General features: G+C 34.4%; 2 protein-coding genes across 2 annotated transcripts; both read left to right on the top strand.

The window, feature by feature from the left end:
* The first annotated feature begins 1,075 nt into the window (after positions 1-1,075).
* On the top strand, positions 1,076-7,025 carry LOC101956149 (olfactory receptor 5D18). Its single transcript, XM_078045026.1, has 2 exons — positions 1,076-1,087; positions 6,066-7,025. The coding sequence occupies exons 1-2, from the start codon at positions 1,076-1,078 to the stop codon at positions 7,023-7,025; spliced, it is 972 nt and encodes a 323-aa protein (XP_077901152.1).
* Positions 7,026-12,753: 5,728 nt separating this feature from the next.
* On the top strand, positions 12,754-13,695 carry LOC101962178 (olfactory receptor 5D18). The gene has a single exon (XM_005342196.2). The coding sequence runs from the start codon at positions 12,754-12,756 to the stop codon at positions 13,693-13,695; it is 942 nt and encodes a 313-aa protein (XP_005342253.2).
* The last annotated feature ends 1,305 nt before the right edge of the window (positions 13,696-15,000 follow it).

The raw sequence follows: 15,000 nt of genomic DNA, 5'->3' as shown, positions 1-15,000 counted from the left end.
GGCATTTTTGGTTGAAAGGTTACACCAGCAAGCCATTGAGATGATATGATTATGTTAAGATCTGCATTCATATGGATATTGGACTCCTGCTGTCCACCTCAGCCTGCTATGGACTCCTGGCTCCTGATTTTGTGCCCAGCCAGACTGCAGCACTGGCCAACATCTTAACCAAGGACAAAGCCATCTACTTTCCAGCATTCATGGTACAATTCTATTTGTTTTGCACTTGTGTGATTACAGAGGGCCTCCTGCTGGCCATGATGGTCTATGGCCTCTTTGTAGCCATCTGCAACCCTCTGCTGTACATGGTCACAATGTGCCAGAAGCTCTGTGCAGAGCTGGTTTCTGGCTGTTGCCTGTTAGCTGTAGTGTGTGCTCTGATTCACTTGTGCTCAGCCCTTGAGTGGAGCTGAATGCAGTAGTGCAGGCTTGTATTCCCAGCAGCTTGGGAGGCTGAGACAGAAGAATAACAAGTTGGAGGCCAACCTCAACAACTTAGCACAGCCCTAAGCAACTTAGTGAGGACTTGTCTCAAAATACAAATTTTTTAAAAGGGTCTGGTGATGTAGTTCAGTGGTAAAGCACTTCTAGGTTCAAGCCCTAGTATCAATAAATAAATATACAAATAAATACATTTTAGATTATGTAATTATAAAACATTCTCTATAAACTAGCAGAAAATAAAATGACAAACTAAAAACCGAGACATTATTTATATGAGGAACAACAGTGGAAAATGGGCACTCCTATAGAAAAACAGAAAAAGGATAATAAGAGTCTTTATATAAAATACAAATAGTTATTAAACATCAGGAGAGTTGTTTTACCAGACTCATAACAATAGAAACATAAATGTAAACATTATCATTTCCCACCCATCAGAATAGCAGAAATTATATGAGTTCAGTGGTAGGAAAACAGACTATTTTATACATCTAGGCAGAAGGTTACAAGCTACAGAACCTTGAAGTATGAGCTACATTTCATATGCACTTAGCCTTATATAAAGGCTAAGTGCTAAGAAACATAAATGTAAACATTATCATTTCCCACCCATCAGAATAGCAGAAATTATATGAGTTCAGTGGTAGGAAAACAGACTATTTTATACATCTGGGCAGAAGGTTACAAGCTACAGAACCTTGAAGTATGAGCTACATTTCATATGCACTTAGCCTTCTCTTAAGCAGTTACAGTTCTAGGAATCTATCCCAAAGATGAAGTGGCAAAAAAAAAAAAATTACACACTCACATGCACACACACACACACACACACACACAGGCACACACATACACACATATTCACTGGTGTTATTTATCACAGTAAAACAGAGGTTGAAATTCAATATGAAGATTTTCTAATATATATGCTGAACATATATGTCTAACATATATCCCAATATAGACTAATTCTTTATAAATTATTATAATATGGAAGTCTCTAACTGAATAAAAGAAAGTGTTTCTACAAATTACTATGATGTACTGCTAAAAACACATTAAATAAAAAACTGTTTTAGAAAAGTTTACATAGTAAAATAAAAAGTGTACAAGTAGAGAAAATATTAAACAAACACTAATAAAATTAGGAAAATATAGACTAAAACATAATAAAATAAATAATAAATAATAAATAAATAAAATAAATAGTTATAAGTGAAAATCTTAATTTGAAGTAGGAGTTTAGATTGAAATATTGTTTTTTTCTCTTAAAAACAAGGATCATTAAAAAAACCTACAAACCAGTAACACTCAAAATCCTTATTCTACAACTTTCCTCTAAAAAGAAACTTGTCCTATCCAGAAATAGAGCTTGTTGGATAAATAACAGAATTTAAGTCTAGCTAAAGAATATATAAAATGAACCTTGGATGATTTATTCGTCTAGAAAGTAAGAATGCTATAAAATCTCTTCGGATAATCTCAAAGAGCCATAGAAGATGATTTGAAATGAGTTCTACTGGTTCATGGTGAGAAATGCTTAATGCAAACTTATATTGACCACAATTGATTAAAGGGTACCAAATAATTTTAAATATCAATATTTAAAATACAATAAATAAATAAAGTTACCGGGATAGCAATTCATTACTTTGAAAGTTGTTAAAAAACATGAAATTAGAAAATCACAATTCTAGAACTGTTAATTTTTTTTGGGGGGGGGATCATGGTGATAATTTCACTTGGTATTGAAATTATTAGGCAAATGTTGTTGGTGAGTAATTTTAAAATGAAGTAATCAACTTGACACTAACTAAACCCATGGATGAGCATTATTGCTTCAAGTCAAAGCACCAGTTAACAGGTGGTTCCCCGTGGGCTGTACCTGGAAGTGCTCAGAACCCGCTGCCAGAGTTCTTGCTGAAAAGAAACTAAGAGTGAATCTGAACCAGTAATGATATTTCATCTGAATATCCCTTTAAAAGAATTGGGGCAGGAACATTTAATTGACATCAAATGAAGCAGTCAGTTTAATGCAGAAAACAAAATGTTCCACAAATGGTTCAATTTCCAACCCCCTAAAACTTCTAAACACACACACACACACACACACACACACACAATGCATTCTTTCACTTGCACACAGATTGGTGATATGATAAAGGAAACATAATGGTAACAATCCAGTTTGACTTGATTAAACCTCAATGGAAAAATACATATTTGGGACAAATGGAAGAATTTAAATAATGGTTTGAGTTTTGAATATTATTGAGAATACATTTTTATTATTGTTATGTTCAATTTTGACATGAATAATTTTTGTTCATTTGTTTTGGTTTTGGTGTGGAGTACAAAATCCTGTCCTTGCACATACTCACCCCTGACCTACAACTCAGCCACTTGACATTAGTGTTTAATCAAAGGTTTATTATTATGAATGATTACACATTTTCATAAACTTTTTCATTAATTCAGTCCTTTTTTTCTTTTTCATTTTCTTTCTTTTTATTTTTTTGATACCAGATATTTAACCCAGAGGCACTTAACCATTTAGCCACATGGATATTAATCCCTAAAGAGGTATTATCCATCACTCCTGGTTCAACATAGGAAGAATTCCAGGATAGAATCTATAGGGTTAGCTAACTTAAACTTGGGGCAGGCAAGAAAAAGGGCTACAGTTGTGACTGGATACTTGTTAGGGAGTTTTAAAAATGTCTCAGAAAGGAAGTCAGAGTATCTGCATGCACAGCTGGTGTATTAGTTAGCTTTTAATGACTGTGATCTGACAAGGACAACTTACAGGAGGAAAAGTTTATTAGGTTTGTGGTTTCAGAGGTTAGGTCCATGGTTGGCCCACTCTGCAGCTGAGGGCTGGAGGTAAGGCAGAGCAGAATGGTAGTAGGGCATGATGAGGGAAGGAGCACAGGAGAAGACACCAAGGAAGCAGAGAATTCTAGTCACTAAAGACAAAATATAACCCCCCCCCCAGGGAATATCCCACTGAACACCTTCCTCTAGACATCCTGTCTACACTTACTGCCCAGATAATTGATATCAGTGGATTAATCCAACATCTATTTCACACCTCTCAATATGTAATCATTCCACCTTTGAAAAGTTTTATGTTGTCTTACACAGGACCTTCTCAGGACACCTCCCCACCTGGCCGACATGTAAACTAGGAAAGGAATAGTAAATAGGACCAAGACTTAACAGTGACTTGATCATTTAACCATTTGAATGTTGACCTTTGTAAATCTTTCTGATTACAACCTGAACAGCAGGAGAGTCACATTTTTCCAATATGAACAAATTCTTTAATATGGTAGAAAAGCATTATGCCTAGGAAATATTAGCAAATCAATTTGATAATGATGATTCATAAATATATATGTATTTATAAATAAAATTTATGAAATATATGTGGAGCATAAAATTTATGAAATTTATGGGGCATATGAGAGTGATCAAGGTATGGGAAAGGTGAATTTGATATATATTATATATGAAATGCTCCTGATGCTACTATATTTTTTCTCTAAATTTTCTCAGATGGTAAAATTACCTCAAATTGAGGTGATCAATTTTAATTGTTTATCCCACCTCAAGAGAATGAAGCAATCCATAGTCTCTAGGGTTCTTATCTCCAAGACTAATGATAGATATAAGAATAATCTCATTGCCCTAACTAGGAGAGCTCCTGCCTTCGCCATCAGCAGGTTTGTTTTCAAATTTAAAAGATAAATAGACTTAAATTTCAATATGGGAAACTGACCCTCTTAAAACCAGAAATTTCTTGAGAAATATATGTAAATGATCCAGGAACAGTGAGTGTACTCTTGCTTCAAAGATTTGGTATTATGCACTCTCATTTTTGCAATTTTTTGAAGGGGTTCTCAAGTTAGAATGTTTAATTAAAATGAAATAGACATTGAATAGACTATTAAAAAATAAAGAAAACCATTTGATTAAGGCCACGAGAATATAACCACTGATAGCAAAAGTAACAACAAAAATTGATTAAAAAAAAACAGTGCAAAGAAGATGTCAGCTATCATTATTTCCTGGACTAAAATTTAATATAAATATTTTAAAGAGGGATTTAATAAGATCATTTGTGATAATAGAGTCATTGCATTAAATATAATAATAGTTTTATATAAAATTTAAAATTCTTTAGATAAATAAAATGTGGTAGAAATATGTGGTATTTAGAATGTCTGGCTTATGGGTGATTTTTTGAAGTTGTCTTTAATAAATAATTTCATAAGCACAGGAACAAATATGGTCATTGAATGTCTCAGTTTTGCATATGATCATGCATCTTTATTGTTGGGCTATATGAAAACTATTTCTTAGATTGTGTGACTAAAGATAGGTTTTCTAGAAATAACAGAGTAAGGTAGCTGGCATGGATAGATATGAGAAGATTTGGCCAGCAATAACAGAATTATGTTTTTTTTTATTATCCATCCCAGGCTTCCCAAAATGTCTTGATGGTGCAGTAATACTTAAAATTGTTACTTGATCTCTTTCACAGGTAACATAGGTACAAAATTAAAATAATGGTTATCTTAAAGAGAGAAAAATAGAGACAGAGGGCATGATCTCCAGGAAAGGGATGTTTCTATGTCAGAGTTTTATGATAGTTATTCCTGGCTGAGAAAAGTATCTATTTCTCCTTCTAATGTGTTTCATCTTGATACTGCTTTCTAGTTTATTTCTGTGGCATATAGGATAGCCTGCTACAGAATTATTTACCAGAGAATTGAAATCTTCAGTTTTCTCACTATTTGAAAATGTGATTATTAATACAAGATACATGCTAATATCAAAATCAAGAATCAGGACCAGAGACCTATAGTGGAGAAATGGATACATCACTAGAAGCCTGAGGATCTGGGCTTCAGTTATAGAAGTGTAGAGGGTTCTTAGTCTGCATGTCATTGGGCAACTCAAGGTTTCTTTGGCTCTAGAATAAGAACATAAACTAAAATACTTCCATAAACTATTCTAGTTATTTTTCTTTTCTTCAGTCATTGAGCAAAGATTGGTAATAACTCCTTAAGTCAAAGAGCACACCTACTAAAAAGGGATTTAGATTTATGTTGATATCATGGATATTGGATCAGAGAGGAAGATTTAAGTGATGTGTGAAATTTAAAAAAAATGCACAAGGTTAAAAATTTGCATGTAATGCTATCAATGAACATTTATAAAAATTAATTTATTTGGAAAATTCTGATTTTTTATGGTTAAAGGACTGAGATCATCAGCTATCACTTGATAATTAGATTTAACTTGTATGAATTTATAATTTTCAATGACAGTTGAATGACTTATGTGAATACTTGTTAAATAGTCATTAATATGTTGATCTAAATTTTTCACATTTTTTATTAAAAATTATATTTGGAAATTAATAATTTAATTCAATAATTGTATGTTTCTAATGTTAAAAAGGGGGTTGTATTTTTAAATTGTAGGTATGTTGTCTACCACATATAAATAAACTCACAGATTCTGAAAGTGGTAATTTATAAACTTTGAAAGTTCAGTAAACCACACTGCGTTGGTCTTCACTCTCCCTAATATATCTGTTTTCAGGATTAACTCAGATTCCTAACAACAGAAACATGGTTCTGACAGACAGAAATAAGAGTGGGGCCACCTTCACCCTGTTGGGCTTCTCAGATTATCCAGAACTGCAGGTCCCACTCTTCTTGGTTTTCCTGGCTGTCTACAGTGTCACAGTGGTAGGGAACATTGGGATGATTGCCATAATCAAAATTAATCCCAAACTTCACACCCCCATGTACTTTTTCCTCAGTCATCTCTCTTTTGTGGATTTCTGCTATTCCTCCACTGTTGCTCCAAATATGCTGGTGAACCTAGTTGCAAAAGACAGAAGCATCTCCTTTTCAGGATGTGTGGTTCAATTTTTTTTCTTTTGTACCTTTGTGGTAACTGAGTCCTTTCTGCTAGCAGTGATGGCCTATGACCGCTTTGTGGCCATCTGCAACCCTCTGCTCTACACAGTGGCCATGTCCCAGAAACTCTGTGCTGTGCTGGTGGCTGGATCCTATGCATGGGGGGTGGCCTGTTCCCTGATACTAACGTGCTCTGCTCTACAGCTGTCTTTCCATGGCTCCAACACCATTGACCACTTCTTCTGTGAGTTCTCCTCCCTGCTCTCCCTCTCATGCTCAGATCCCCACACCAACTATTTGCTGCTCTTCATTTCTGCCACATTTAATGAAGTCAGCACACTGCTCATCATCCTCACATCTTACTTGTTCATAGTTGTTACCATCCTCAGAATGCGATCAGCCAGTGGGCGACGCAAGGCTTTCTCCACCTGTGCCTCTCACCTGACAGCCATCTCCATCTTCCATGGCACCATCCTGTTCCTCTACTGTGTGCCCAACTCCAAGAACTCCAGGCACACCATCAAAGTGGCCTCTGTGTTTTACACAGTGGTGATCCCCATGTTGAACCCCTTGATCTACAGTCTGAGAAATAAGGATGTCAAGGATACCCTCAGCAAAGTATTGGGCAGTAAAGTCTCTTCTTTTTGAGCATCATATCACCATGGAATTTGTTCCTGAAATATAAATTGTGTTCTTTACCTTCAATTTTAAAGGAAACATTAAATTAATATAGTTAATATTGTACAATATAATATAAATTGATTTTTCTTTCAAGAGAATAAAGTTGGCTCTTTTTCTTGCTGGAAAACATTAGTAATCTTTCTCATTTTCCTTGTTTTACCTACAAAATTCGAATAATATGAGATTACTTATAATCAGATTGTGAAGATTGAAGAAAAAACATACATATCATATGAATACTGTTTGTAGCTTAATACATATCACTACTGTATCCATTTCTTATAAGATATCTGACAATACTAAGTTGTCAATTATATTATTCAATAAGTGGCCAATTCATAAATCAGAAAATTTATGAATTGGCCACTTATTGAATTCCCTATCATAGGAAATTTCAGAGAAATGATTGTTTTAATGCACTGAAGAACTTGAAAGAGATTTTTTTTTTTGTAGAATATGTATTGTGTGAACTTGTTTAAAGACAAAGACAGACAGTACATACATTAAATACAGGAATTAAGTCAAACTTCTAATAGATATTTTATTGAGCCAATTTGACACATTTGTGTATGTGCAGCTATGTGTCTATGTGCATTGTACAGTGTGAACAATTTCCTTGGTATGAATAGAAATTTGAAAAAAAAAGATGTTGTGTGTCTTGAAATATTTCTAAAGTAGCTCTTCGTGGTAGTGTGATAATCTACGATAGACCTCACCAGAGGCTCAGGAGTGATAGACTGGACCTTAGAAAATCTCTTACATTAAGCTATAAGAGACTAGGTTGATGGGTTCCTGGAAACATGTACTTCAAGCTGATATTCTGTCTTGAAATATATCACATATTCTCAGTTTTACAGAAACTTTTGTTCTAACCATGAACATAAACTCTGAATTCTTCTCAACAAAAATTTCATTTATCTCGTTTTAAGTGTTCCAAGCTAACTATCTATATAATCTTCTTCAAAATAAATTTTTAAAAATGCATCATCATAATTAATATAATTACTTAAAATATGAAAACTCTGGTGTTAATCACTACTTTTATTTGAATAATTTGCTCTGTCTTTTCCTTCTCTTTACTATATGTGTCCCAGTAAAATTCCAAATATTCGTCAACACAAAGCAAAAAATAAATTTCCATATATTAAGGGAGAAAAAACCTTGGGATACTTTTATGTGGGTTTAATAGAGTTATTTGTTATTGTGATATTATTTTAAATGCTTTATCAATATGAAAAATATTTGTTCCATGTACAGTATTAGATAAGGAAACAAATAATCCTCTGACCTGGCCACAATGCTGCAGACCTGAAATCCCAGCTACTTGGGAGACTGTGGCAAGAAGATCAGAATTTCTAGGTCAGTCTGGGCAAATTAGTAGGGTCCCATTCCAAAATGATATTTTAAAATGGCTGGGGATGTAGCTCAGTGTTAGAGAATTTTCCCAGCTTGTGCAGATTCTAGTTTCAAACCTCAATACCACATACATGAAATAAATAATAATAACCTTATGAGCATATACATTTTAAATGTAATAAGGAATGTTTTGAATATTGCATGTTCTATATCAATAAACAAACCAAGATAACAGCTGCTATGTCCAGGTCAGATCTGCATAAAATTATTCAGTTGACACATCCAATAGATGTTTGCTATTTCTACCCAGTGGTTTTATAGGGCCTTGGAATGCAATCTTTATAGTCACTCGCTTTCTCAAATCTGGGAAAGCTGCCACAAAGATTTTTCACGCATAATGGATTACCTATTAAAAATACGATATTTCACTTTATTTGATCATTTATTTTTTATTACTTTTAGGGAATTTTAATATACATAATAACCCAATTTATTTTTTTTAATTGTTGCCTTGTATTTTCATATAAAAATGGGATTCACTGTAATATAATCACATATGAAAACAGCATAGATTTGTTGATTGAGTTCCCAACTACCTACCTACCTCCAATCCTCCTCCCTAAACATTCTATGCTCTACTGTTCTCCTTCTATTTTCATGAATTCCCCAATTTTGAAACCCTTTTTGTCTCTAGCTTCAACATTGGAAAGAATCTACTTGAGCTTTCATTTTTGAGTCTGAATTATTCAACTGATCATAATGCTCCAGTTCTATCCTTTTATCAGCAAATAATATGATTTCATTTTCTTTATGGCTGAGTAGAACTTTATTGTGTATACATACCATATTTTCTTGATCCATTCATCTGTTTTAATAAAACTTTGCCAATTCAATGTTTTAATAATAAGGTATAACATTATAGGGCTTAACTGTAATTCGTGTAACACTGTCATTTGCAACAGAGATAGACCTGCAGGACTTTTGTTAAGTGAAATATAGGAGACACAGTGAAACAAAATCATAATCTCATTCATGTGTAGACTATTAAGCAGTTGATTTCATGCCACTTAAGAAAAGAATAGCAGTGGGATGCAGTGGTGCATGCCTGTAATCCCAGCAGTTTGGGAGGCTGAGGCAGAATCACAAGTTCAAAGCCAGCCTCAGCAAAAATAGGTGCTAAGCAACTCAGTGAGATCATATCTCTAAATAAAATACAAAATAAGTCTGAGGATATGGCTCAGTGGTCGAGTGCCCCTGAGTTTAGCAGACACACACACACACACACACACACACACACACACACATACACACAAGAATAGAATAGCAATTACCATTGGCTGGGGAGTTCAGGGAAAGAGGAGCTTTATTATTTGAAGGAGGAAGAAGTTTTAGCGCTCTATGGCACAGAAGAGTGACTATAATTAAAACTAAATATCGTATATCTCCAAATAGTTAGAAAAGAATGTTTTCAAATGCACTCTCTGTAAAGAAATTATAAAAGGTGATGGAGATGAAAATTAGCTTGGGTTGATCTTCACACAATATGCACATGAATAAAAGACTCACATTGCATTTCATAAATGCATACAAATATATTATGAGAATAAAAAATTAAATACAAGGAGAAATTTTAAATTTGAACCTTTATATTATTCACTTTTTGGATAGTGACCTTGAAATCAATTCAGATAATGCCTTGTGGGCAGAGTTAGTTAGTGTAGAGGAAGGGAATAGAAATGCATACTAAGGATCTGAGTAGCATTGCACCAGGGCATCAGTAACCCTTACTCGCTGTTGTGGGAACTAAACTCTCTCCAGAGACTGACAAATGTCCCACTGCAATCAGATTCTTCTGGGAAAGATCAGTGCTCCATGGGGAACCAGAAGCCTGATTCTCCATCTTCAGACTTGAAAATACAAATAAATTTTCAGAATTATATTCTGCATTGAACTCAGGGAAAGACAAATAACCCATTTTCTTCTCCATCTGATACTAGAAAAAGCATGTAATCAGAAAAATATCTTTAAATCTGGGTGTTTCTTCCAAGGGCTGGGGAGAGAGAATGAATGTGAGACATCTCACACTCTTTGCGTTTATTATCTGTTGAAGGCCATGAAGCTATATGTCCTTTATTCAAAACAAAACAAAAATATCTAACCTCCTCCATTCCACATCATAGTTATTTGATTCAAATTAATTTACTTTAACTTATACATAATAATGAAAAAAATGTAGATAAATGAGGGTACCATGTATATATTGTGAAATGTTTAAATACCAGGTTAAATATATCTGTCTCCTCAAATGTTTATTATTTCTTAATATTGAACTCTTCAAAATTATTTATTCTACATAAAAAATATGGGATTATTGGGAAATGTGATGAACACCTACCTATGCTCCGACAAATTAGGAAACCCATAACAAATGGATAAATTTCTGGACACATACAACTATGCAAACTGAACCATGTATACTTAGAAAACCTGACAGAGCAATGGTAATTACCAAGACTGTTTCAGTAATACAAACGTCTCAGCAAAGTAAAGCTCAGGATCAGATACATGGCTCCATGACCAAATTGTACCAGAAATGTACAGAATACTACTGGAATGAGAATACACAGATAAGGAGCACCACAGAGAACACAAACATATGTCCAAGTATTTACAGCTTACTGACTTTTTGCAAACAACAAAAACAAAACAGAAAAAGAAAAAAAGAAAAAGAACTTACATTAGAGAAAGGAAATCCTCGTTAATACACGGTGCTGAGGTCACCAGATATCCACATGCAGAAATAAATTAAAAAAACAAACAAACAACAAATTCTGATCATTCACCATATATCAGCATCAAGTGAAAACTCATTAACATCTTAAACTAAAGACCCATCATTATGAAAGTAATGGAAGAAAACATAAAGACATGTATCAGGACATTGATCTGGGTGAATGTTTTTTGGGTATGATCTCCAAAGCACAGGCAAAACAAGGAAAAAATTGACTCATGAGATGACAAAAACTAAAACATCATTTGTACAGCAAAGGAAATGACCAACATAGCAAAGAGATAACATACCAAATGGAAGGAAAATAGGGACAAACTATCCCTGCAACATGGGATTAATAGCCATAATGTGTAGGGACTTGAACAACTCAGCAAAACCCAAAAAATAATTCCATTAACTCTGAGCAAATGATATGAATAGTTCAATAACATTATCAAGAAATGCAAATGAAAACCACAGTGATATATTATTTCAACCCACTTGGAGTGGCAATTACCTAAAAGAAGAGAAGTAGCAATTGTTAATGAATGTGAGAAGTAAGAGGATTTCTTGTACACTGTTTGTGGGAATTAAAATTAATACAGCCCATTATGGAAAATAACATAGAGTTTTCTCAAAATATCAGACATAGAACTAACACATGATTGAGCAATCCCACTACTGGGAATTTAAATTAGAAACTAAACTCAGTATTACAAGTGACTTTTGCCCTCATGTTTTTACTGCAGCACTATGTACAATAGTCATGATATGGAATAAAACTAAGTATCAATTGATGGATGGGGAGTGGTAAAGGAACAATGGAATAATATTCAGCTATAAAAAATGAAATTACATAATTTGCAGCAACAAGGATGGAAGTGAAAAATCTGATACTAAGTGAAACAAACTAATTCAAGAAAAAGTACAGCATGTTCTTACCTATGTGTGGAAGCTAAAGAGCTGATTCAGTAGTAAAGAACAGAAAAGCATTACCAGAGCTAGGGAAGGATGTCAGGGAAGCAGAGTTTGGAAAGGCTGTTACATAGATTAGAGATGTGTGGAAGAAATAACTTTTAATGTTCTATAGCATGGTGGAATACAGTTGGCGATAAATAGTGAACATTTTCTAAATTGGTGGAGAGTGTTTTGGATGTTCCCAAGATAAAGAAATTATAACTGCATGAGGTAATAGATTTGACTCTACCCTAATCTGACCATTACATATTGTGCATATGTATTGAAATGTCACAGAATACTCCATAATGCAGAATTTATTTGTGATAATTTAAAAATACATAATTAAAAAAACATAACTATCAGATAAGGTGATTAGTTTAATAGTTGCTTTGTCACCTCTAGAGAAAGGGGACAACATATGTTCTCTAGGGTTCTTGTCTCCAAGGGTCTTATCTACAGGTATAAGAACACACATTTCCCACCCAACAAGGAGAAAGCCTAACTTTGGTTTATTAGGTTTAAAATTTCTAAAAAAAGATTGTTTCTTCACATCATTCATTATTATTTCCATTTTCAAGACTAACTTTAATATTATAACCTAAATAAGCCATGGTACTCTCAGATAGAAATAAAAGTGGTGTCATGTTCACCCTCTTAGGCTTCTCAGATTACCCACAACTGCAAGTGACCCTCTTCTTAGTTTTCCTGGCTATCTACAGCGTCACGGTGGTAGGGAACATTGGAATGAGTGCCATAATCAAAATTAATCCCAAACTTCACACCCCCATGTACTTTTTCCTCAGTCACCTCTCTTTTGTGGATTTCTGCTATTCCTCCACCATTGTTCCCAAGATGCTTGTGAACCTAGTTGCAACAGACAGAAGCATCTCTTTTTCAGAATGTATAGTACAATACTCTTTCTTTTGTACCTTTGTGGTAACTGAAGCTTTTCTGCTAGCAGTGATGGCCTATGACCGCTTTGTGGCCATCTGCAACCCTCTGCTCTACACAGTGGCCATGTCTCAGAAACTCTGTGCTGTGCTGGTGGCTGGATCCTATGCATGGGGGGTGGCCTGTTCCCTGATACTAACATGCTCTGCTCTACAGCTGTCTTTCCATGGCTCCAACACCATTGACCACTTCTTCTGTGAGTTCTCCTCCCTGCTCTCCCTCTCATGCTCGGATCCCCACACCATCTCTTTGCTGCTCTTCATTTTTGCCACTTTCAATGGAGTCAGCACACTGCTCATCATCCTCACTTCTTACTTGTTCATAGTTGTTACCATCCTCAAGATGCGATCAGCCAGTGGGCGACGCAAGGCCTTCTCCACCTGTGCCTCTCACCTGACAGCCATCTCCATCTTCCATGGCACCATCCTGTTCCTCTACTGTGTGCCCAACTCCAAGAACTCCAGGCACACAATCAAAGTGGCCTCTGTGTTTTACACAGTGGTGATCCCTATGTTGAACCCCCTGATCTACAGTCTGAGAAATAAGGATGTCAAGGACACTGTTAGCAAATTATTTTGTGGTAAAGTCCCTTCTTTTTGAGCATCATAGTATCATAGAAGTTTGTTCTCATATATAAAGTGTGTTCTTGAAGGTTTTTTTTAAGGATACCATTAATATTGTCATAGTTAATATTGTGCAATGGAGTGGAAATGGATTTTACTTCCAACGGAATAAACTTGGCTCTTTTCCATATTGAAAAAGTCAACAATCTCTCTTATCATTGATATATTTAATCACAAATTTAGTTAGCACAATATAGTTTCTAAACTGTGAAGATTAAAAGACAACATGCATTCTATCTGTGATATCCTTTTATAACTCAATATTAATTTAATCCCCCTTTCATATAAGATACCTATTGTATACCAGCCTATTAATAAACATGAGAAATTTATTTACAAAATAGGATTAGTAAATAAATAATAATTATACTAATGCATAGTACAGCACTGAAGTATATGATCATTTTGTGATGGTGAAAATAATAAGACCCATAAAGATTCATCTAGGGCTGAGGATGTGGCTCAAGAGATGACACCCTCTCCTGGCATGCCCAGGGCGCTAGGTTCGATCTTCAGCACCACATAAAATAAAATAAATATGTTGTGTCCACTGAAAACTGGAAAATAAATATTAAAAAAACAAATTCTCTCTCTCTCTCTCTCTCTCTCTCTCTCTCTCTCTGTGTGTGTGTGTGTGTCTCTCTTTCTCTCTCTCTCTCTAAAAAGAAAAGATTCATCATAAAGAGAATGTTATAAATGCATTAAGGTTTATTTGAACAATGTCTTCATAAACTAGGTGTAATTTGGACTTTGCCTTGGCAATGAGAATGGGTAGAATTTTGCAGATACCTTTCAGTGAAGAAAGAATTTTATTAAAGGTAAAATAGAATAAATAAACTCAGATTGGAGAGAATGTGAAACTGAATCTAAGAACCAACAAATAGTTCATTAAGTTAATGTGATATAATTTGCATGTACTTGTACATGTGTGTGCATCTGTTGTGTAGTGTATACAGGTTACTTAGCATGAAATTTAAGTAAAATCAGGTCTATATCCCCAATGCATTTGTAAAGAAGCTCCAATGTGGCAGCACAATATCTATTTTATACTTCACCATATATTTATGACTCACTGCTTGAATATGAGAAGATCTTACCAGCAAAAGCAATGTTGATGCACACCTGCCCAACTTGTTATTCGTGCTGCCATTCTGTATGTTAAGATGTCACAAATATTATCAATGTATTATGTACTTTTTTAAAATAAAGGCATAATCCATGAGTCCTCCCCAACAGAATTCTCTTTCACCTTGAAAGAAAAGTATTTGTATTTGTATTAAAT

This window comes from Ictidomys tridecemlineatus, chromosome 4 (genome assembly GCF_052094955.1).
Source record: "Ictidomys tridecemlineatus isolate mIctTri1 chromosome 4, mIctTri1.hap1, whole genome shotgun sequence".
Taxonomy (NCBI): domain Eukaryota; kingdom Metazoa; phylum Chordata; class Mammalia; order Rodentia; family Sciuridae; genus Ictidomys; species Ictidomys tridecemlineatus.
Note: the sequence above shows the minus strand (reverse complement) of the source record. Positions and strands in the feature narration are given on the sequence as shown.